The sequence below is a fragment of the Macrobrachium nipponense genome, chromosome 2, assembly GCF_015104395.2.
Source record: "Macrobrachium nipponense isolate FS-2020 chromosome 2, ASM1510439v2, whole genome shotgun sequence".
Classification (NCBI taxonomy): Eukaryota; Metazoa; Arthropoda; class Malacostraca; order Decapoda; family Palaemonidae; genus Macrobrachium; species Macrobrachium nipponense.
The window spans coordinates 50,003,000-50,028,194 of record NC_087201.1 but is presented as its reverse complement, the minus strand read 5'-3'; the positions used below and the strand labels follow the sequence as shown (position 1 = coordinate 50,028,194).

General features: G+C 43.7%; 1 protein-coding gene across 2 annotated transcripts in view; it reads left to right on the top strand.

Moving 5' to 3' along the window:
* Positions 1-25,195, top strand: part of LOC135220563 (dual specificity tyrosine-phosphorylation-regulated kinase 1A-like) — a 174,747-nt gene that overhangs the window by 30,847 nt on the left and 118,705 nt on the right. For both annotated transcript variants that reach the window (XM_064257787.1, XM_064257786.1), the window contains exon 2: positions 14,915-15,073. In XM_064257787.1, the coding sequence (XP_064113857.1) occupies positions 14,915-15,073 (159 nt within the window). The remainder of the gene's footprint in view (positions 1-14,914; positions 15,074-25,195) is intronic.

Sequence of the window (25,195 nt, the reverse complement as noted above, 5' to 3'; positions counted from 1 at the left end):
CACCACTTATTTTGAAAGGGAGAGTTAGCGAACCTTTATAGCTCTGCGTACGTAGACTCGAGAGTACGTTATCACTAGATGTCGTGATTGGGGAAAGCGCTGCCTGGTATCTAAACAAACGAACTCTCACCCACCAAGACGCGTCAGTTTGTAAACACCACCCATTTGTTTTCGTTGAAGTATTATATAGTTATTACCGGGTTTGAAAGTTTTTCTTGGCTTCTGGAAACAAGTTGTAGGGACGTTTTTTAAAGGCTACAATATTGCTCCATTATCTTGTACAGTGTCTGAGGTTCCAACATTCAGTCCTATATTAATATGATTTCACATTTAATTATACGTAAAATCAGTTATTTTTCTCATCCGCCCAATATCTTTCAAGTCTCTCACTAGATGCGGTTTCCCGGTTTCCCTAGAATTTTGCAGTCCTTCATCCTGCGGTGGTGGTCTTTATTCCGATGTAAAATTTTTGTCGGTGTTAGAATTTGCCCTCTCTCTCTCTCTCTCTCTCTCTCTCTCTCTCTCTCTCTCTCTCTCATACAATTTTGCTAAAGGCTTTTGTTACGTTAGCAGTGAGCAATTTTAGCTCCCAAGTCGACAGGTTTAGGAAGTTACTTGAAGATTTCCCGGAACATGACGTCATTGTAGTGACGTCATGTATACCAAGTTCTGGTGCGTCGGAAGAGGCTCTCTCTCTCTCTCTCTCTCTCTCTCTCTCTCTCTCTCATTCGGTTTCATCAGTAGCTACGCTCCGTATGGGGTAGTGCCGTCAGTGCACCTCATGCGCTGCACTGTAGGCGTAACATGTTTGCAGCGTGCCTTCCTAGCTACATCCCATTTCATTCCTTTTACTGTACCTTCTTTCATATTCTCTTCCGTCTGCCTTTTCACCCTCTCCTGACAGTTGATTCATAGTGCAACTGCGAGGTTCTCTTCCTGTTATCTCTCTCAAACCTTTTAAGTGTTAATTTCCTTTTCAGCGGTGAATGACCTCATAGGTCCCAGTCTTTGGCCTATATTGTATATTCGGTTCGTCAATTCAATCAGTACCTACCTGCCATTTCTACGTAGTAGTCAAAATAGATTTATGAATTGAATCGAATAAGATGAAGGTAAATGGAAATGACTAGAAATAACGAGCACGTTGTAGCAAGAGGCAGAGGCATCCCAGACAGTTGTCAGAAAACGTCGTTGGTAAGCAAGTGTCCCGTTGGGGTCGTGAGGTCAGAGCGACCATTCTACATCTCATAAATTTGATATAACGCATGATGGGCCTAGCTCCTCAGTGGCGTGGTCGGTATGGTGTTGGCGTGCCACCTCTGTGGCCGCGTGTTCGATTCATGGGCATTCCATTGAGGTGTGAGATATATGTATTTCTGGCGATAGAAGTTCACTCTCGACGTGGTTCGGAAGTCACGTAAAGCCGTTGGTCCCGTTGCTGAGTAACAACTGGAACAGTCTTACAGGTCCCATTACCTTGAATTTGAAGGCATCGAATTCCTACTTACCCTTTTTCCTTAGCAGTAAAAAGCTGATGTATTATAGCAAGAGTGACTTCTTCCTTTTTCTCATGGTACAGTGATGGTTTTAGCACACTTTTATTATGCCCAAGACTTTGGTTATTTTCTCCCTTTATCATCTAGTTATAGAATTCATATTCACTTCTCATTTTTCAGTAAAAGCATTTAACTTTTTATTTCGAACAATTTGTCTTTTACACTTCTCATCAGCATGAAATGTGAATTATTTTTTCATCTTTTAAGAGTTTTACTTCTACATATCATGCGCATGTTAAAAGGAGAGTTGATTTTTTGCTCAGCCTTTTTTTTATTTTTTTTTTATGAGAGAGAGAGAGAGATAAATGGCGGGACTTCTTAGATCCGGGGATGGCTGTCAACATTGAGTGAATCATGTGCATTGAAATTAGAATTCCTATATAGTGACTGCAGTGCAGATTCTGTATAGGGTACAACAGCGCAAAGCTATTCTCTCTCTCTCTCTCTCTCTCTCTCTCTCTCTCTCTCTCGTTTCTCCTTCTTCTCTCTCCCTCTCTCTCTCATCTCTCTCTCTCTCTCACACACACACACACACACACACACACACACACACACACACACACTTTTTTGGATGTTGATTTACTTTTGTCGTGTACTTTTGTCGTCGACCGTCCTCTATTCTGAGGTAAGAGAAGCAAACTGAAATGATTCTCGTAACATTTAGTCAGATTTGTTGATTACCAGAGTCGTCTGGTGAGATGAGGTTTCGATAAACGTTTTGTGCAGAGTACAGCCAGAAGGTAAACTTGGTTGGTTGGCGGGAACGATCGGGGGGGAAAAAAAGAAGAAAAATACCGAGAATGAATTGCATACTTGGTGGATGTATTTGACGCTTCTGGTGAATATATCTGTGTTTTTTTTCATTATTATTATTAATGCCCATAGGGGGTAGTGCCTTCAGGTTCTTTGCAGCGTGCCTTCGGCCCCTAGCTGCCGTTCCTTTTGTCCCCTTTACTATACCTCCTTTCATATTCTCATTCTGCCATCTTACTTTTCACCGTCTCCTAACAGTTGATTCATAGCGCAACTTAGAGGTTTTCCTCCTGTTACACCTTTCAAACCTTTTACTGTCAATTTCCGTTTCAGCGCTGATTGACCTCATAGGTCCCAGTGCTTGGTCTTTGGCCTAGATTCTATATTCAGTTCAATTCATATTAGTATTGACGTCAACCTTTCATGAATGTTCTGTAGTGTAAAGGATTCGATCATTTTGCCTGGATTATGAGGCGTAACCCGTCTTACAGAGTCACTTGGAGCCGCGGCAGCTTTTATCGATTTGTTTCGTGAAGTCGTAGTCCTCGGCAATGAGTTTCTCGTCGGAATTGTCCGAGAGAATCGCGGGCGTTGGTAGCCTTGCCGGAGGCTGCAGATAACTGGTCGAGATTCTTAAAGCGAAATTTCAGCGAATCTTCGGGTGGCGGGTGTGTGCTTCTGTCGTCGTCTCCCGCCATTCTCGAATGTCTTGGCGCTCAGAGACTTTACATTTGTTACCGATGTTTGCTGGAGTCGAAAGGTGATCTCGTAACAAGTGACGGTACTTCTTGGTGTTGAGTTGTTTCTTTTGTGGTTCAAGTTGTTATTTCACTCGTTGTTGCCTTAGTTTGAAATTTTGGAAGATGAAGCAGATATTTTAAAGATGGGATATTTTTATAGACGAAACGATTTTCTTAATTTATTCCCCTCCACATCTATTCAGACTTGTTATTTTCAAGGTATTGTCTCATTGTTGTTGTTAAGTTTTCAACACGTGTCAGTATAGTAAATGATTGACGAAAGGAGTATGGGTGAAATGAAAGTTTTGAATTGTTCATTTATTTTTATCACCGTCATTTCGCCAATTCATCACACGTCGCTCCGAATGACGCTGTAGCCCAGTTCAAGGGCCGTGTCCCCAAATCCTGCCCCTCTATCCACACATAGTATTATTACTATAGTCTTTGGGATGTGTTTGGTTGTCATGGAAAATTGACCATTGGAAATTGATCCCAACTTCTCAGATGTGCTGATGAACAATCATATGCTTTTCACAAATGTTTTGGGGTGCGGTAGTTTAAAAATAATTACCAATTAGATTATTATTATTATTATATTTATTATTATTATATTATTATTATTATTATTATTATTATTATTATTATTATTATTATTATTATTATTATTATTATTATTATTCAGAAGATGAACATTATTCAAATGGAAGTGGCCCACAGGGGTCATTGACCTGAAATTCATTTGAGAGAAGTAAGAAGGTGATGGGAAATATGGAGAGATCAGTTATTAAAAAAAAAACATAAATTAACAATTTAGTAAAAAAATAAATAAATTAAAATTTAGTAAATTATTAAAATACTGGACAGGGAGAATTTAACTTGGGTAATATAATGCATTGCATCTTCGCTTGAACTAATGAAGTTCCATTTGCGCAACAACCTGTTCCACAGCCCAACGGTGTGAGGAATTAAGGACCTCTGGAACTGAAAAGTTCGACAGTCGTCGTATAATGAGTTTTATGATCAATGTCTAACTACATTGCAAACTGGTAGATGTCGGATGCAGCTAAATTGTAAAGTATTTCACTTTTTGTTCACGAATTATCCACTGTTGTGACTTTTTAGTTTACGGTGGAAATGTGAATCTGTTTTGGATTTACTTGATAGGAAAATACGTTTGTTCTCTGTAGTGGTTGGTTGGTTGGTAGGCTGTGATGATTTCGGGCACATCCTTTACCCGTTAAAAATGTTTCAGAGGTCTCTAATGTAGCCATGTCTATTGAGTTGATTTAGACTGCTTGTTAATACTGTCGATTGCATTGTATTGTGCTCGACTGACCACGTCTCCGTTTGTTTTGTGGATCCCGTTGTATGCCTCGTATTTCATGTTTCCCTGAAATCTTGGCTTTAGCTAGGAAGTTTTGTTTTGCCTTCTATCTTTACCCTCTTATATTTCCTAAAATGGTCCTGGAATGTCTTCAAAATACAGAGAGAGAGAGAGAGAGAGAGAGAGAGAGAGAGAGAGAGAGAGAGAGAGAATGAATATTTGACATTTTCGTTGCCCAGGGTAAATAGATGAACGCGGCAGAACCCACAAGGGTAATATTTGTTACAGGAAGTCGCCCATGAAAACGGGTGTCCCTTTAATGTATTTATGAATGAAGCCAGATGTCTCTCCGTCCACCGGGCCGTAGGATTCCTGTAGAATTTGTTTCTTTCTGGCCTGCCCTCTCTTCTCTTGTTCTTTAATACATACATACATACACATGTATGTAGGTTGCTTTTTGGTTACCATGTCTACAACCGAACCTTGAAGAAATTATTATAGATTACTTGTTAAATGAAGGTAGTGTCCCAAAGGGCACCTCATCTCGAGCCCATCCTTGCGTGCAAATGGAACCTAGCCAATTTGTGTGGGTATGTTTGTTGTTGTTTTTGAAGACAGTTTAGAAATTAGTTTGAAAAAAAGACCAGGAGAAAAAGACAGTTGAAACAAGAGCAAAAAACCAGGAGAAAAAGACAGTTGAAACAAGAGCAGTGGCCATAGATAGATGCAAAGGCTACCTCGACGTCCATGTGGCCTCTTTCTTTCTTGGGCGGAGCCGAGTCCCAGATTTATCCTTCATTCCGTTTGACCCTCGCCAATTGGGACGGGATGGAAGCCGGGGACTGGCTGGTGGCTGCCTAGATAGATAGCTCTAGGAAGTCGGAGCCTGAGAACCTTGTCCCCTTTTTAATTTACTCCCAGATAAGGTTGAAGGGACCTCTTGCTTAGTTATTGAAAGGACCTCTTGCTTAGGTATTGAAGGGGCTTCTTGCTTAGTTATTGAAGGGACTTCATGATTAGTTATTGAAGGGACTTCATGCTTAGTTATTGAAGGGGACTTCATGCTTAGTTATTGAAGGGACCTCTTCCTTAGTTATTGAGAGGGCCTCTTGCTTAGTTATTGAAGGGGGACTTCATGCTTAGTTATTGAAGGGGACTTCATGCTTAGTTATTGAAGGGACCTCTTGCTTAGTTATTGAGAGGGCCTCTTGTTTAGTTACTGAAGGGACCTCTTGCTTAGTTATTGAAGGGGCTCCCTGCTTAGTTATTGAAGGAACCTCTTGCTTATTGAAGGGGCCTCTTCCTAGTTATTGAAGGGACTTCATGCTTAGTTATTGAAGGGACCTCTTGCTTAGGTATTGAAGGGACTTCATGCTTAGTTATTGAAGGGACTTCATGCTTAGTTATTGAAGGGACTTCTTGCTTAGGTATTGAAGGGGCTTCTTGCTTAGTTATTGAAGGGACTTCATGCTTAGTTATTGAAGGGGTTTCTTGCTTAGTTATTGAAGGGACTTCATGCTTAGTTATTGAAGGGGACTTCATGCTTAGTTATTGAAGGGACCTCTTGCTTAGTTATTGAGAGGGCCTCTTGCTTAGTTACTGAAGGGACCTCTTGCTTAGTTATTGAAGGGGCTCCTTGCTTAGTTATTGAAGGAACCTCTTGCTTATTGAAGGGGCCTCTTCCTTAGTTATTGAAGGGACTTCATGCTTAGTTATTGAAGGGACCTCTTGCTTAGTTATTGAAGGGGACTTCATGCTAGTTATTGAAGGCATGCTTAGGTATTGAGGGGACCTCATTCTTAGTTATTGAAGAGGCTTAATGCTTAGTTATTGAAGGGACCTCTTGCTTAGGTATTGAAGGGACTTCACTCATCGTTATTGAAGGCATGCTTAGGTATTGAAGGGACCTCATTCTTAGTTATTGAAGGGACCTCATTCTTAGTTATTGAAGGGACCTCATTCTTAGTTATTGAAGGGACCTCTTGCTTAGGTGTTGAAGGAACTCATGCTTAGTTATTGAAGGGGCCTCTTAGGTATTGAAGGGAGCTCATGCTTAGTTATTGAAGGGACTTCATTCTTAGTTATTGAAGGCATGCTGAGTTACTGAATGGACCTCCTTCTTAATCATTTGAAGGGGACCCTTGTCTTAAGGTATTGAAGGCGACCTCATGCTAGTTATTTAAGGGGACTTCATGCTTCGTTATGAAGCATGCTTAGGTTATTGAGGGGGACCTCATTCTAGTTATTGAAGAGGCTTAATGCGTAGTTTTGAAGGGACCTCTTGCTTAGGTAATGAAGGACTCATGCTAGTTATGGAAGGGGTCTCTTGGCTTAGGGATTGAAGGGATTCACCTCGTTATTGAAGGCATGCTTAGTATTTTGAAGGTGGGACATCATTCTTAGTTTATTGGAAGGGACCTCATTCTTAGTTATTGAAGGGACCTCATTCTTAGTTATTGAAGGGACCTCATTCTTAGTTATTGAAGGGACCTCATTCTTAGTTATTGAAGGGACCTCATTGCTTATCGTTATTGGACGGGACCTCATTGCTTTAGGTGGTGAAGGAATTCAATGGGGCCTTAGGCTTGAAGGGGCCTATTAAGGTATTGAAGGGAGCTCATGCTTAGTTATTGAAGGGACTTCATTCTTAGTTATTGAAGGCATGCTGAGTTACTGAATGGACCTCCTTCTTAGTTATTGAAGGGACCTTCTGCTTAGGTATTGAAGGGACTTCATGCTTAGTTATTGAAGGGACCTCTTGCTTAGTTATTGAAGGGACTTCATGCTTGTTATTGAGGGCATGCTTAGTTATTGAAGGGACCTCTTGCTCAGATATTTATGGGGCTTCATTTTTAGATATTGAAGGCATGCGTAGTTATTGAAGGGACTTCATTCTTAGTTATTGAAGGGACCTCTTGTTTAGTTATTTATGGGGCTTCATTCTTAGTTATGAAGGCATGCTTAGTTATTGAAGGGACTTCATTCTTGTTATTGAGGGCATGCTTAGGTATTGAAGGGACTTCATTCTTGTTATTGAGGGCATGCTTAGGTATTGAAGGGACCTCTTGCTTAGTTATTGAAGGAACCTCTTGCTTAGTTATTGAAGGGACCTCTTGCTTAGGTAGTGAAGGGAACTCATTCTTAGTTATTGAAGGGACCTCTTGCTTAGTTATTGAAGGACCTCATTCTTAGTTATTGAAGGGACTTTCATGCTTAATTATTGAAGGGACCTCTTGCTTAGTTATTGAAGGACCCCATTCTTAGTTTTTGAAGGGACCTCATTCTCAGTTTTTGAAGGGACCTTATGCGTAGGTTATTGAAGGGACCTCTTGCTTAGTTATTGAAGGGACCTCTTGCTTAGTTATTGAAGGACCTCATTCTTAGTTATTGAAGGGACTTTCATGCTTAATTATTGAAGGGACCTCTTGCTTAGTTATTGAAGGACCCCATTCTTAGTTTTTGAAGGGACCTCATTCTCAGTTTTTGAAGGGACCTTATGCGTAGGTTATTGAAGGGACCTCTTGATTGGTTATGAAGTACAGAATCATTCGCCCGATTGTGTAACGCCGTGGGCTTAGAGATGATTTCTCGCCCTGGTTGACTTTATTATCTCTCTGTTTCTTAGAGGTTTTTCATATTTTTGGTTGTTTCACTTTTGTTGCCTTCATAAATTGTTTTGTCTGGCTACTAAGCTGCTTAACCAAAATATTTAGATGAGAACCATTTGATAACAGATTGAATTTGGTGCGGCTTTTAGTGCAATATTTTTCTCTGGTAGGAGATCCTTTATTGGATTTTCTCATAACAGGTGCTGTCAGTGCTCTGCTCAGTTGCTAGAATGATTCCATAATTAAGTGTGTAAATTAATATAATATATAATAATATTATATCTATTAATATTATATATAAATATATATATATAGATATATATATATATATATAGATATATTAAATATAATTATATTATATATATAGATATATATATAATATTATAGGTATATTAGAGAGAGAGAAGCATTACGCTACAGATGTCGTTTAATATCCAGTTCACTCAACCTTGGAGGTAATATATCTATGTATACATATATATACCGAATGGGAATTTTATGATTGGTAAATTGGTTCGTCATCTCACTGGCTTGAACCGGTGGTCACGCTTGAACCACCGAACGTGAGAACCAACGACGTTCGGTGACGTGCCTTAAAACTTTCAAGCCCGTGGGATAATGAACCACACTTATCAATTATATTTCTCCTTCGGTATACATACTAATATAAATATGTTATTTCCAAGGTAGAGCTAATTGGATAATAGACGGGCTTTTGTAGTTTAATGCTTGTGCATAAATCCCGGTGATGTGATATCCTATGAAAATCTTCATCCATGACATTTCTTCGAAAACGTCATTGTTTATGTCCTGACCACAACTTGTGCCCTTCCTTCAGACATGTCCTTGTCACGTGCTTCCCTCCTGGTAGGTAGGTACCTTAAGTATGTAGTCTCCTTCGCCTGCAGCGAGTCCCTTCGCCCTCTTGCTTCTACCCTTTTCATTCCTTTTCCTGTACCTCCGTTGATATTCTTTTTCTTCCATCTGACGTTCCACCCTCTCTAACCATGGTTTCATAGTGCAACTGCGATGTTTTCCACTTTTTACACCTTTCAAACCTTCTTACTGTCAGTTTCCGTTTCTGCGCTGATTGACCTCATAGGTCACAGTGCTTGGCCCTAAATTCTCTTATGCTATCTATCTCCTGATCACAGTTTCCATCCATGTTGGTTGGCCTTTTCATTCTGTCCATTTCGTCATAAGTAACAAGAGACTTCCACTTTAGCAAACTGACGTCATCAACTGTTATTGTTTGCGAAAGCCAATACGAAAGAACTGCTCTTTACCCGAGATCCTAAGAAAAGACAAGAGTAACTAGGAAGCAGACCTGACCAGAACCATTAGGAAGGTGTGATTGTAGTTTTGCGTTTTTTTCAATTAAGGTATCTTGAACATGTAAATACAATTGATTTTGAACGTATTCAGATGTTTCCTTGGAGTATTTGTCATAATTGCAAGTTTTGTCATAATTGCAAGTTTCATGTGAAAGAAAAAGAGTGGCTTTGCTAGCATTACAATAAAAATACGATGTGTATTGTAGTAACATACTCGTCTTGGGTGGTAAACGGTAGTAATTATCTGAAGATCTTTTAACTCCTAATATGGCTCGTTTGCCTACATCAGTCACTGATAAGACTTTGTTTTCGTCAGTTTCGATGAGGAACCTACGAGATCAAAAGTAAACGTCTTAAAAAGGAAAAACTTTACATCAATGGATGTACAATATACTGAATATGGTGGCATATTTGTTCATTGTAGAAGAAGTGCTTCAGTATGAGTAAGTCTGCAGAAAATAGCAGGAATGTTAAAGAAACTGTCGCACACGTATTTACATGATTATAGATGGCGATATAGTAGATTCACATTAAGCGTGCATTTGATGTCTAGGCCAGTCCCTCACGACGCTCCTGATTGGTTGTTGATAAGCCAATCACAGGGCTGGAAACTCTCAGTCTCTCTCGAGAGTTCACATAGGCAGGGTGTATATTCCACCTCTTTATGTTCCACCTCTTCTCAGGGATACTTTTGAGAGACGTATCTCTTAAGGGAAATGGAACATACATCCTGCCCATGTGAACACTCGAGAGAGACAGAGTTCCCAGCCCTGTGATTGGCTTATCAACAACCAATCAGGAGCGTCGTGAGGGACTGGCCTTGACATCGGATGCATGGTTGATGTGAATCTACTATAGTACCTCACTACTGCGCGTGTTTACACACAGCTCGATATGCTCAGTGTATGTTCCGTCATTAGTAGTATCCCTAAAGGTGATGTTATTTCATTGATAAAAATAGCGTGATAACTAGCGGTAGAACCGCTTCCCAAATAGGGAAGTTTATGGAACGGTCTCCAGACAGATTAGCAACGCGTATGGTAGACAGAGAATTTTGGGTTGCCATTTCGTCGATGGAAGTAGGACTCTTTGAAAGGAACTTAATTAATGGGAAAATGGAAGGACAACAATAAGGCTACTTTCTAGATGGGCGAGAAATATTTCGGAAAAGGCAGAGAACAGCCACGGAGCGCACGCCTTCGTTTACAAGCAGTTGGAGAGAAAAAAAATCAGCTATTTGTAGTTGGACTTTATTTATTTTTCTATTTATTTTTTCACATGTAGCCGACTGCTGCGAATTTGTTATGATACTCTTGGCTGAACTTTCCTTTCCCTTTTCCTAAAAGATGTTCATTTCAATAACATGGTTAGTTGTGAAAAGTTATCGCAACAGAAATATCAAGTTAGTTTTAATTTAACTAAAATGTTACGATGGTCATAACGGTATTTATTGTAGAGTGTGGTACTGCTGTTATAACTGCCATGTCCCGGAATGTTATAATTTGACAAAATCTGTCGTGAAGTGCTGTTATTTTGCAAACTTTTGAATGTTACTTCCAGTGTATGTTGTGAAGTGCTTTATACAACGTCTTTTGTGAACTTATTTTATGCCATCCGTTGTGCTGATATTTACCGACTTTTGTTACGAAGTTTTATTATTCAAGTATGAATGTTGTGAAATGCATACCTCTCTCTCTCTCCTCTCTCCTCTCTCTCTCTCTCTCTCTCTCTCTCTCTCTCTCATTTGGTGAAATGGTAAGTCATTGGGCGCGTTCTTTTTATAAAATTTAAAGCACAAGTTGTCAATCGACTGTTGCTGATTGCTGCTTGGGTGGGGAGTGAGAAATACAGAAACACACGACGTAAGTGTTTATTGCACTTCAAAATTTATACTGTCAATACGGGAGATCTTGGACGGGTTAATCCTCTTCCTCCTGTGGTGAAACCATTCACGAGTCTCTCTCTCTCTCTCTCTCTCTCTCTCTCTCTCTCTCTCTCTCTCTCTCTCTCTCTCTCGTGTTGCATGGTTTCCTGGCATTGGTATTGTGTTAGTCATTTTATGTTCTGTGTTTTAATGAATAAAATGCATTGCTGTACAGAGAGAGAGAGATAGTAATAATGCTGCATAAAGCGATGACGCATACTGATGACGCGGGAAAGAGCGTGATGACGTTAGAAATGACAAGCTGTTGAGATCGGTTTTGATAACTTTTTAAAAGCCGCGTTTCTCTCTCCTTTGTCTTTTTCATTAATTGTTGCATTCAGTATATGTATGTGACGAAATAGCGTCATGGCAGCGAGTGTCATCACTGCCACTTGACAAATAGATAGACGATTGCACATAGTTCTGAGGTAGGCTTTATTAAGTTGGCTATTTTTATTATTTATTTATATATTGATTTTTTTTTTATCGGCGCTGAAAGGTGATTTGTGTTTAGGTATTCTGTCATGCAAGACTAAGAGCCCTTGCTGGCAGGTTAGCTTAACCTGACAACAGCAGCAAGGATCCCTTCTGTCTCTTGGATGTAAAAAAAAAATGAGAAACGGGAACTGCTGGCGGGATTTGGGAGGGGGGAAGGAAGGGGCCGGTTGGCGATTTTATTGATGAAATCTCGTGGGTGGTTTTCTGTTTCTTTCCAGCTTTAATCTGTTCCTTGGCCGCAAGTGAATGCTACCTTCACTATTTTTAAACTTCTATAAAGGCCCAATATAGTAAGTAGTGATGGAAATTTTGGTGATTTGATAGAAAACGTGATTGCAAGGAAAAGGTAAGTGCTGGGAGTTCGGTAGCATGGCTAAGCGGACGGTAACAGGAGAGAGAGAGAGAGAGAGAGAGAGAGAGAGAGAGAGAGAGAGAGAGAGAGAGAGAGAGAGAGAGAAGAGAGAGAGAGAGAGAGAGAGAGAGCAGCATAACTATGATCCGAAGCTGCTGGTGGTATTCTTTTTAACTGAACAAAGGGAGATCTGAATATGGTGCCTGTAAATAATTTATCCCCGGCGAAACGGATAGGATAATGGGCTTTGGTTGATGTTTCCTGACAAAACAAAAGCACAGTTGGAGGAATGTTTTTCGTGAGAGGCGAAGGCAGACGAGGCAGCGCAGAGAAGGGCTGTTTACAAATGTTTGGAAGGGTAGAGTTGTGGCCACAGCTGACGACACTATTGATTTTTTACAAGCGGTAGCAGCCAAGTTCCAGTTCCTGCTACTTTCCTCCTCCCTTGCCCACCACCACCACCACCACCACCTCCTTCTTCTCCTCCTCCTCCTCCTCCTCCTCCTCCTCCTCCCTCTACACTCCTCTGGCTCCATCTTATGCCTTCCTCGGTTGAGTTTCATCAGTGAGCCCCCCCCCCCCCCCCACTCCTTCAACTACCTTGTATCTGTCCCCTCTCTCCCCATCCATGCCGTCCCCTCCTAACCTTCCATTTGTCATCGACGTTTTTATTTTATTTTATTTTATTTTATTTTATTTTTTTCTACCAGAACCAGTCCTGTACTTGTCAGACATACTCTAGGCATTATCAGCCATTATGATTCACTCGCACCTGTACATATCCATAAAGTTCAATTATTATTTGATGTTTAGCAAACCTTCAACATTGTGTTACCAAAAGCCTAGTTAAGCATATGATGTTTAATAAAACAGCACTTCTCTCTCTCTCTCTCTCTCTCTCTCTCTCTCTCTCTCTCTCTCTCTCTCTCTCTCAATTTTCTTTATTTAAGTGATCATAGTACCAATTTTTTTCTTTGTCCAGTGTTAACATGCTTGATGTATGCCATATGTAGGTGGAAACCCCAAAGATGGCAAGGTAAATCTTGAATATATTAATTCATTATAAGCTGTTAATTAGATGCTCTCCTCCCTTCGATTCAAGATTCGAGCTTAGTCTCAAGATTCGAGCTTAGTCATTCATTCATATTTTTTTTTTTATTTCTCTCACACCTTGTCATTTCACTAGTAACTTCCTGTGTAACCTTTGTTTACTTTTCTTTAGCCATCTTTGTTATTTCTGCCCTAGTTTTTGTTGTCATTTTTGTTTTAAGGGGTTAATTATTCCTTTTCATTTTGTGCGCTTCTTCTTGAGTTGTTAAGGCTTTGTATCGAGTTTTGAAAGCCTATACTTGATAATTAAAGTGGGAAATTGGGTAGCTATTGCAAATTGTAACCTGGAGATTATTGCTTGAGTTTCGTCTATGAACGTACTATACCATATTGTATGGCTTGTTTCTTAGTTGCTTTGCTTTATTTTTTCTGATATTCCATTTTAGTAATGACATTATTTTGATGCTCAAAATTGGTGTTAATGCAACTTTACCCTCATTTCTTAGTTTTTATTACCTGTATTTCTTAGTTTTTGTTGTTTCCTTGACAAAGACTCATATTTTGGTAGTTTAGGGGCATAACTATTGCTCAGACTGTTTATTTTAGTATCTCAGGGTAATACATAAATGTTGATCACAGTTGTGCTTTATTGACAGTTGTGATTGACTGATGAAAGTGACCTTAGTTATTATCTCTTCTCTCTCTCTCTCTCTCTCTCTCTCTCTCTCTCTCTCTCTCTCTCTCTCTCTCTCTCTCTCTCTCTCTCTCTCTCTCTCTCTCACTTAGGAAATACATCAACTAATGGAGCCTTTTATGGAAATTACCTCAATGAGAAAAAAAATGTTGCCAGATGTTCTTGCAAGTAGTCATTGATGAAATTAAATATTGCCGTAACTGGTAGTAATTACTAGTGTTGGTAATATCAGGGGCTGAAAGTAAGGATGATCACAGAACAATACCAGTAGAGTGAATGTAGATTTCTGTAATGTTTTATAATAGAGGGCAGTGGCATCCAGCCTCTTGAGTAATTGAGATAACTGAGACCCAGAGCCAATTTCTGGAATGATCACTACCACATTGACATCCTAGCTTCCAGAACGCCAGCACAGTATATTGTGTGAATACAGAACTATAATCTACAACACCTCTGAATAACTTAATCATCGACCTTCCCATGATACTTAAACATTTGCAAAAGAAATCATGAGACCTACTACCCAGAACTGAAAGCGAGCAACTGGTGTAGTATGTACTATACTTTAAAGAAAGGCAGTGGAGCAGTTCTCTTTACACTGAAATATTACCAGAAATAAATTTGCAATTGTAAGGTGTAGATAGCTGGGTACCAATGGAAGATCTTTGTTGTTTTCCCATTCTTGTACCAAAAATATTGGGCTGAATATATTTTTTGAGTGAAATGTGTAACACGTATTTGTGAATATTGATGGCTTTGGTCAGCATTGACTATCAAACTTAATCTTCAAAGGTGATTTGAAGATTTTATTTTTAGGATATCACATGACTCAAGAGTCAATAATACAGAAGAAAAGGGTAGTTAGGGAATTTATTATGCTTAATTTATAATCATCTCAACCTTTTAAGTGTACTAAATAGTATGTACAGGTACTTGATTTAAGGTTGGGATACTTGCTGGAAAACAGTAGCCATCTCCTGGATACTGTAGAACACAGGACTGAGTATTTGATAATGAATGCATTCTGATTTACATGTTGACTTCATTGATACTATCGTTTTTTTTTTAATCTTCATTTTAGGGGATATGGGAGGAGGGTATGGTGGACGTGCTAACCTGCTGTATGGAAAGCTGTGTTCAGAGGACCAGTTACAACAATTGGGGGTGTCGCTGGAGCATCGTCCACCTGAGGAGCAGATATCATCCTCCCATCCTACTTCTCACCAACCTCCCCCACATGGTAAGATAACTTCTTTAATTTGTATTTAGTGACAGGTTATCAGAACCTGTGGTAGTTTTCATGCAATTCACCTGTAATGTAGTTTGTTTTTTGTCCCTTTCTTGTTTTATTTCTTGTCATTCCAGTGCAATAAATTTGTAACTGGTCATGTCAGTCAGGATTTGAAAATTGCTTATTATAATGAGAACTGAAGGTCTTGAGTGAATTGTCCAAAAATTTAGGCTTGGCTTCTTATAACTGACCTTACTTTCCCTGAGGGTGCAGAGTATTGCGAGGTGACTCTGTAGGCCTTTTTACAATCTTGTCATGTTTAAGAATTGTCGTTTAGTCTTTTACTCCGTTGTTGTCCTTGTAACAAAACTATGAAACTGAAGCAGAAATACAAGCCTTTTTAAATTTTATAAGCATATCTCTCCCAAAAGAAGAAGTTTACAGTGCAGTACTGTACTATGCTTTTGAGTTGGTTATCAGGGTTTCATTAAGCAATATAAATAACATTCTGTACATCAAACAATGTTCATGAAAGATACCAATTATTAAGTAGTAAATATATGGTAAATCATTGTAAAAGGATTAACCTTTTCTGAATCTGCTTAAGGTTTGCCAACTTCTTTTATGGTGAGTTTGCAATATGTATAGCACTAGTCTTGTTGGCAAAAGAGAAGTTAGCAGTAAAGTAGTAAATTACAGCTGGAAAACAGTAAACAGTAACTGTTGATATTAAATATTGGGATCTGCATTTAAAGGATTAGATGTTGGAGAAAGGGTGGCTGATCTGAAAGTTCTGTATCAAAATCTGGGATATTAAGTGAAACATGAAATTGGAAATCAGTGTCCGTGATGCCAATGTCATTGGGTTCATTTCACAAAGTACTGAATTGTTTTTATCTAGGTTTGGTAACCCATACCAAACAGTCTCACAGCGTATTAAGCATTACTATATTTGCCACTGTGAATTAATGGGTTACCATCATGCATTGCACTAGTGTATTAATGGATTAACATTCCTGATCTGTTCCTTGTGCTTTTTTTGCATTGGATAGTCATTACCACCTTGTATTAATTGTGATATTTCTGCAGTGGATTGTTGTCACTAGTATGTATTATTGGTATTTTTTCTGCAGTGAATTATCACTTTATCACATTGTGTTGTTGATTTCTGCACTTGGATTATGAACCATTTGCAGAAAAAATTATATTGAAGCCATTTTATAAGTATGTAAAATCTGAAGGTGATAGTGAGTTTGGATATGCAGAGCAGTTAGGTACTTGCGATGTTCTTTTAGACTTGACTTGTCATTTGCAAGAGAACCTTAATAAGGGTTTGTTCCGATGCAAGATACTTACCTCGAACCATTCCAGTGGAGATTCCTGGATGTCGATCCGGGTCCGACCAGAAAAAACTGGTTATACGCCGCACCCAGGCGAGGCCTATGCCCTTAGGGGTCTAAGACCACGTTATCCTGCTGACCTGATGCCAGTCCTTCTCTGGTCGCAGGCGCGTACATACGCCCCTGCTTGTCCGGTGTCCGGCCCATTTCCTTTGTCCTTGTGTGTGTTCTTGTGCACGTGTGTCAAGCATATGTGTGATGTCGGCCTTGGAGCCTCAACGTCGTTGCCCCGGTCCTGAAGGGTGGGCTTGTGGAGCTTTTCTCTCGCCCCCTCTCATCGATCCTCACTCTTTGTGTAATTCGTGAAGGGGGGGCGCTTGCTTGAAGGACAACACGTGCTTGGAGTGCGCCTCCTGGCCCTCGTACCAGTGGGATTTGGCTTCTACAAAGAAGAAGAAGAAGCCTAAAGCATCGTCGGCGAAGCTTTCGGGGGACTCGAGGAGTAGGAGTAGCAGCAGAGACGGGGGCACCCCTTCCCCTTCGGTATCGTCCCTTCCCCTTCGGTATCGTCGGAGAGGAAGTCTCCTGCGTTTCTCCAGGTTCTTTCTCCTGCCCTCTCCCAGCGAGAGCGCCTAGGTGAGTCCATTGCCGGGTCCCCCCCCCAGGGGTGGTCCCGATGAGTCTATTCCCAACAGGTTGTACCTGATGCTTCCGCGGTGTTGAGAGACTGCTGGACGCGGCTGCAGTTACAGGGCTCCCCGTCCTGGTCCTCTCTCTTAGCATCGGTGCAGGGGGAGGGGCCCGTCCCCCCCCCTCCCCCTCCCCCCCCCCACTGCGGAGCTTCCCACTATGGAGCTTCCCGTTTCGGCTCTCCCCGCTCTCGAGCGGAGCACTCCGCTCGTGGCCGGACCTGGGCCGGTGTACCCTGTCATGGAGCCACCCGCCTGCCCGGCTCTGACCCTTCCCTCTCCTGCTGTTGGGGATTTCTGGGGATTTCTTCTCCCCTCGTACTCCGGGCAGATCCCCATTGAAGGACGATGCTTTCCCGTCCTGGGGCTTCCCGTCTAGAGGGCAGGAGGAGCCGGGGGTGGCCTTGGGAGCGGCCTTCGGGGTGGTCTCCCTGAAGCGGCCGAAACACTACCCAGGTCTCTCCCTGCGACGGGAGTTGGAGGAGGAGAAGCAAGAGATGGCAGGACCCATCCGAGGTCGCGAGTTCTTTGAGTTCCTCCTCGAGGGAGAGATCCTCCAAGAAGAGACACCATCATGGGAGAGGTAGGAAGCGCAGCTACTCCTCATCCTCGAGCGGCTCTTCCCGATCTCCTCGTCGTAACCGTGATTGTTGAAGGAGTAGAGGGAGTGACAGGCGCCGGGACAACTCCTGCCAGAGGCGGCGGCGTTCTCCTTCGCCCCCTCTGCCAAGGGAGGACCCCACCCCAGTGGTTCCCAGCCGGCATCCTCCCTGCTTCTTCCTCAGTCCCGGTGGATCCCGCCTTGGTCTCGTCAGCCATAGGGTCGGCCTCCAAGGCAGAGTGGGCTTCCTTCTTCCCTGTTCCCACACGCTTGTCACCTTCACGGACAGAGCCTGGAGCCGATACCTCCTTAGGGGGTTCAGAGCCCCTCCACCGCTCAGGATAGAGCTCCTCCTCGGGGCGGTCCAGGCGTTCGGGGAATCCCCCCTTGCAGGAGACTGGTTATGAACCAGGTTTAAGTGTCCCTCTCCGGGGAGCTTCTCCAGCTTCCCCCCGACCAAGGTCTGACGTCTCTCCTCTGTCGAGGGACGCTTAGGAGGAGACCTTCATCCAAGAAGACCTCCAGGCCCAGTGGAGAAGAGTTCAAACTTTAGGTGGGTTGTCTCACTTCTTAGGTCCATGAACCTACTAGAGCCAGCCCCCGACAATAGAGGACAACAGGTCCTTGGCAGTGGACATCCTGTTTAGGGACTCGAGGAACCCAAACCCTCTCTCAGCCTCCCTAGGTCCACCAACACGAAGAAGGCCCTGACAGTGGTGGAAATGCTCATAGCGGGGTCGAGTAACTCCCTGCGGATGCACTCCTTGGCTAGGCTACTTCCAGAGTCTAAGCTGAGTCAGAGAAGGCTATATGCCCTGAAAGGCATCCCCCTGCTTCCCAAATCAGTGGAGGGTAACTTGTTGACCCTGGCACCCGGACTCTTGGAAGTGAGGCTCGCATCAGGGCTAGTCTCCTTCTCCCCCCAGGAGGCTATGGCCATGGAAGTCACAGCTTGGACCTCTATTCATGTGGCTTCATGGATAGATCTGTGGTCCGGGGTGGTAGCCAGGTTCCCCACCCTCCACGACTTGTGGGACGAAGTCTCACTTGCCCAGTACAAGGAGCTGATTTTGTCTGGGGGTAAGTCCCTGGGCTTCCTCACGACCCAACTGGTCACGTTGTGGGCAAACTGGGTCTTGAGGCGGAGGGATTCCGTGCTAGCCAAACTCCCTAGGAACATTCCAGAGAGGGAGCTCAGGACCCTTTGGAACACCCCAGTGGAGGGTGCTGCTCTCTTTCCGGGGAAGCTGGTGGAGGAGTCCGTGGAACGGTGGAGGAAGGCCAGCCAAGGGCCCCTTCCCTACGTCAGTCAGCGCCGAAAAGATCTAACAAGAGACTGAAGCCTCAGAATAGGGCCCTTTCCACCCCCTCCACGGTGTCAGCCCCTCGGAACTGGGGAGACCAGGGCACTCAGCCCTCCCCCAGGACCTTCCCTACTTCCCAGGCCCTGTTCAGGTCCAGACCCCCCACTACTTCCAAAAGGGGTCGTAACAACCGCTTCCCTAGGAGGAAGTAGGAGTCGAGGCCCCCTACCGTGTCTTTCGCTACGGTGGGGGGTTGCCTCTTGAGCGGTTGGCAGAACTGGGAGGATCACGGAGCTGAGCCCTGGACGGTCCAGGTCCTCAGGGACAGTTACCGGATCCCCTTCCTAGACCAGAAGCCTCCCCTGACAGGGGAGCCGGACAGCTTGTCTTCTTAGACCTGGAACCCCGGTCACAGGGAGGCCCTAAGGCTAGAAAAGTTCAAGCACTGCTGGAGAGAAGGGAGCCCTGCAGAAGGTTGTAGATCACTCTCCCGGGTTCTTCAGTCACCTTTTCCAGGTGGAGAAGTTGTTGGGGGCGGGGGGGGTGGTTGGCGACCGGTCATAGATCTGTCGGTCCTCAACTTGTACGTCCTAAAGACTCCCTTCAAAATGGAAACGCTGCGCTCAGTGCTGGCTTCCGTGAGGGTAAGGGATTTCATGATGTCCCTCGATCTCAAGGACGCCTACTTCCAGTTCCCGGTACACCCGTCATCCAGTAAGTACCTGCGCATAAGGTGGGAGGACCAGAGCTTGCAGTTCAAGTCACTCTGCTTTGGGCTGGCAACAGCCCCGCAAGTGTTCACAAGGGTGTTTTCCCTGGTTTCGTCTTGGGCCCACAAGAGAGGTATACGCCTTCTCAGGTACCTGGACGACTGGCTACTCCTTTCCGCCTCAAAGGAGCACTTGGTAGAGCAGAGAGACGCCCTCCTGGCCATTTGCAAGACCCTGGAAGTCGTTGTGAACTGGGAGTAGTCCCAGCTGGTCCCCTCCACCAGGATGGTGTACCTGGGGATGGAGTAGGATACGAAGGTGGGGCGAGCTTTCCCATCGAAGGACAGACTGGCAAACCACCAAAGTATCGCCCTCAACTTCCTGAGCCACTCCCCAAGACCGGCAAAGGAGTGGCAAAGACTATTAGGCCACCTGGTCTCCCTGGAAAAACTAGTCCCCCAGGGAAGGCTGAGATTAAGGCTCTTGCAGTGGGACCTGAAGATAGGGTGGTCCCAGAAGGAGGAAACACCTCAGAAGCCTGTTCCCATCTCACTGGCAGCAAGGAAGGCTCTCGGTTGGTGACTGGATCCTGCAAACTCTCGTGGTCGCCTACATCAAGAAGCAGGGGGGCCTGAGATCACGGGATCTCTGCGGCTTGATGGAGGAGATCTTGAGCTGGGCCGAAGCCCCCGGAACCTCTTTGACGGCAAGGTTCATTCCCGGCAAGAAGAACATAATCGCCGACGGCCTCATCAGACGGGGTCAGGTGGTGGGATCCAAATGGTCCCACACCCCGAGGTAGCAAGAGAGCTAATAGGGAAGTGGGGGTCCTCATCCATGGACCTGTTTGCAACAAGGGTAAACGCCAAACTGCTGGTCTACTGCTCCCCGGTGCCAGACCCAGCCGCGTTTTAGGAGGATGTGTTCTAACACCCGTGGGATGGCCTGGACATGTCCACGTTCCCTCCCTTCGGAGTCCTCAGGCAGGTCCTCGACCATCTGAGGATAGCAAAAGGTGCGGCCCTAATGTTGGTGGCTCCGTGGTGGCCGGACAGAGAGTGGTTCCTGGACCTTCTAGAGTTGGCCTCTCAACTGCCTTGGGAGCTGGCCCCCAGGCCAGACCTGTTAAAGTAGCCCCACTTCAAGAGGTTCCATGGGAACATTCCAGCCCTCTCCCTTTGCGGCTGGAGACTATCGAGCGGCTGTTAAACAGGAGAGGGTTCTCGGCGAGGGTGGCATCTCGTATGTCCGGTTACCTTAGGGAGTCCTCCTTTAACATCTACCAGGCAAAGTGTAGTGGACAGAGGCCTGTCAATTCCGGCAGACAATGAAGCCAGGGCCGCATTAAGCCAGGTCTTCTCCCTGAAAGGATTTGATCTGGGGAACTCAAAACCGCTGTCCTTGCTCATAAGGAGCTTTGAGCAGAAGTGTTTCCCCAGCGCCAGCTTGGTTCCCCGCTGGGATGTCGCGATAGTCTTGGACTCCCTGAGGCAGCCTCCTTTCAAGCCACTCAAAGACATCTGGGATAGGGAGCTGATCCTCAAGACAGTGTTTCTTCTAGCTCTGGCCTCCACGAAGAGGGTGGGAGAGCTCCACGGCCTGTTGTACGCATAGGCCCACACGAGGGCGTGGAAAGAACTCTCGTTCAGGTTGTCCCCTCCTTCGTGGCTAAGAATCAGAACCCCTCGGTCTTGGACCCCAGGTTCGTTGAGTTCTCCATCCCTGCCCTTCCGAAATTGGACCAGCCTAAGAATCTCCTCCTCTTTCCGGTGAGGGCAGTACGGAAGTACCTGGAAAAGACGGCTCGGTTCAGACCGGAGGTCAAGAACCTCTTTGTCACCACGGGTCGAGAGAAGAAGCCAGCCTCCAAGAACACCATCTCCTTCTGGCTGAAAGAAACCATCAGGAGGGCCTATGAGAAGGGGGCCCTTTCCCCCCAAAGGGAGCCAGGCCCCATGACATCAGGGGAATTGGGGCGTCCCTTTCGTTCTCAAAGAACATGGCAGTGGACCAGGTCCTGAGGGCAGGGGTCTGGAATAGACAGTCGACGTTCACAGCCCACTATCTAAAAGACTGCACGAGGAGGTTGCTCGATGCCTTTGAGATTGGCCCCATGGTGGCAGGCCAGCAACAGGTCTAGGACCCCTCTTCACCCTTCTCGGGGTGTACGGGCCAGTGAGTATGAAGTGTGTGTGAGTGTGTGTGACCCTTCCTCATACCCCCTTGGTCCTTGTCCTTGTCCTTATTCCCCCTGGGCTTTTGGAGAAAGTGAGGAATCCAGGATACTCAGGTAAGATACGCGGGAGTGCGTATAGTGTTCAGTACAACCCACAGTTTTACATGTTAAGGTTTGATTATGCCTGCACCAGGCTTGCTTTAGGACCTCCCCGGACCAACCCCCAAGTATAACATAGCAGGTTTGAGTTCCAAGGGGAGCGGTTGCCCCTCCTCTGACCTAGCACCTTTGGGGCCGTTCTTCCCCTAACCTTCGCCCTCCTTCTAAGGAGTAAGTCTCCACTGGAATGGTTCGAGTTAAGTATCTTGCATCGAAACTAATCACAAATTCTTGGTAATTTGTATTTTTCCTAGCTATACTTACCTCGAACCATGGAAGTATATGCCCTCCCATCCAGCCACGCTGAAGCTTAGAGGAGGCACCTCGTAGTTGGGCAGGAAGGACTGGCACCAGGTCAGCAGGATAACATGGTCTTAGACCCCTAAGGGCATAGGCCAGGCCGGGGTGCGGCGTATAACCAGTTTTTTCTGATCGGACCCGGATCGACATCCGTGAATCTCCACTGGAATGGTTCGAGGTAAGTATCGCTAGGAAAAATACAAATTACCAAGAATTTGTGATTTTTAGTGCTGAGTAATTCAGATAGCTTATAGTGCTGCTTTCAATTTAGTAAATCACAAGGCACTTATTATAAGCTTCAGAATCTTGGAGTGGGTGGATATGTTTCAGGATTACTTCAAGATTTTCTTAGAAGTAGACAGCAGTGAGTTGCAGTAGATGGGCTCTTATAGTGAACTGAGACCCATTGTGTCTGGGGTTCCACATGTTAATGTTCTTAGTCTTGTGTTAATTTTAGTGAATACAAATGAAATGGTTGTTGGCCTGGAAAACAAGATTAATCAGTCTGCCGTTAATGCAACACTTGTGGGTGTAGTAAAATCTCCACTTATGAGAAGTGAAACTGCCCTTAGTCTCAGTGGTGGCATGGAGTGGATTGGATTAGTGAATGGAGTAGTTGGTAGGGTATGAGGCTGAACTCCAGTAAAAGGAAAACAATATTGATCAGCAGATCTTGTACAGATTTCCAACCCCATCCTTCCCTTCAAGTGAATGGGACATCGCTGAATAAGTCTGAAGCTTTAACTATTCTAGGTTTTACTTTTGAGAAACATCTAATAATGGGACTCTACAGAATGAATAAGTCTGAAGCTTTAGCTAATCTAGATTTTACTTTTGAGAAACATTTAATGAAAGTTTCAGCCAGTGCCGCACAAAAGTTAGGTATTGTTTGTAAGGCTTGATATATTTGTAACAGTGATAAAATCAGTGCGACTTGTTATAGGTCATTTGTCCTTCCATTACTAGAATACTGTTCTCTGGTATGGATGCGTGCTTCTGCCAGAAATTTACCTCTTTTAGGCAGTAGTTTATGGCAATAGTTTTCTGTTTCCTAACAGTAACAGTTATGAGTTTGACCATTGGCAGATGGACTCTTGTTTGTCATAGTAAGCTTGCTTTCATGTATCATCAAACCATGGCTGGTCATTTGTCCTGAATTTGATAACTTATTTTTTTCTTTTGGGGGGGGGGGGGGGGGTGGAGGACATTCCTTATAAAATAGCCATCAGCATTTCATTTATCTTCTTTGGATCTGCATCTGATGATACAGCATCTCCCCATATAGGGTAGTGGCATCAGTGCACCTCATGCAGTGCAGTGCTGGCCTTCCGTAAGGTTCATTGCGCGTCCCTTTCATTCCTTTTACTTACAGTGGACCCCCCTGTATTCGTGTTCTCAAGGTTCACGGACTTGCTTACTCACAGATTTCTTTATGGACCATATTTACCCATTACGTGTGGGAAACTTGCATATTCGCAGTTCTTTTTCTATGAGAAATATCCACACATTGCTGTATTTTCATACCAATATCATGATTAAATGCCCCTATTTGTGATAAAACTATTAATAAAACTTGGTTTAAGCATTTTTAGTGGCTTTTTCTTGAGTTTGAACTAACAAATTAGGCAGTTCTTAGTGTTTTTATCAGGGTTCTAAGTACGAATTTGCAGATTCTAGCTATTTGCAGGTGGGGAGTGTCTGGAACACATCCCCTGTGAATAAGAGACTCCACTGCACTTGCATTCACATTTTTTTCTTCCATGTTGCTTTCCACCCTCTCTTAACTATTGTTTCATAGTGCAATTGCAAGGTTTTCCTCCTGTTACATCTTTCAAACCTTTTTCCTCGGTTTCCCTTTCAGCGCTTCATGACCTCATAGGTCCCAGCTCCTTGCCTTTGGCTTGTATATTATATGTCATTTTCTGATATAGCACCTGAAACATTAAATGCTTGACAAGCTTCAATAAAGTAATTCCAGTTAGCTCTAGATTTCAGCCCGACCATTTTTCCAATGGTGGCATTAGGAAGATACTGATTGACACCTATGACCATTTTAATGGTACAGTGGTCTGAAGTGTCTATGTACTCACTGACCTTGGACTTGATAATAGCTGGAACCTTTGTGATTATGACATCTAGTGCATTACTAGAAATATGTGTGGTTTCCTCAATTAGCAGGACAAACTTGGATGATACACAGAAGTCGAGCAGACCGACCATGTTGATATGTGTAATTTGAACTAAGCCACTAGCTGTCCTTTGCACTGCAGTCCCATAAATAACAAATGAAGCTTTGGCTTCTGCTCCTGATTTAACTGATGCCTATATGGTTCTCATTTCTCTCTTGTATTGAGACGTCAGATGTGCAATATCTTCATTTTATGCTCAGCTGTAATGGTGCAATTCATTTTCATTGAAAGTTCAGCACACATGGCAGTACATATATAACAGAAGTTGTCAGTTTCCTATTCCTATACCCTGTGCTCTTGACTCTCCAGCAACTCAGTCAAAAAAGTAGTGGCTTGCTTAATCTATTCTACCTTTCATTGCAAAAGAAATGTCATAGATAGGAATGGCGATCTATGTAATGTGCGATGACTGCCTCGCCACTGAGTAGTACCAACAGTTGGCACAAACTTTGCCCACAGCGTGTCACTAGACATGTCACCAAATGGCTTGGGCCAGTGCATCTCCAAAATGAGCACACTTCAGTGAACAAACCTATTAAGGCACATTTCTTGTTACTACTGATGTGATAACACATGGGAATGCGCATTGTGGAGGGATCCTGGTAGTCAATGATGTTTGTTATAATTGGCTTTGAACTCAAGTGATAGGCACAGAAATATTTA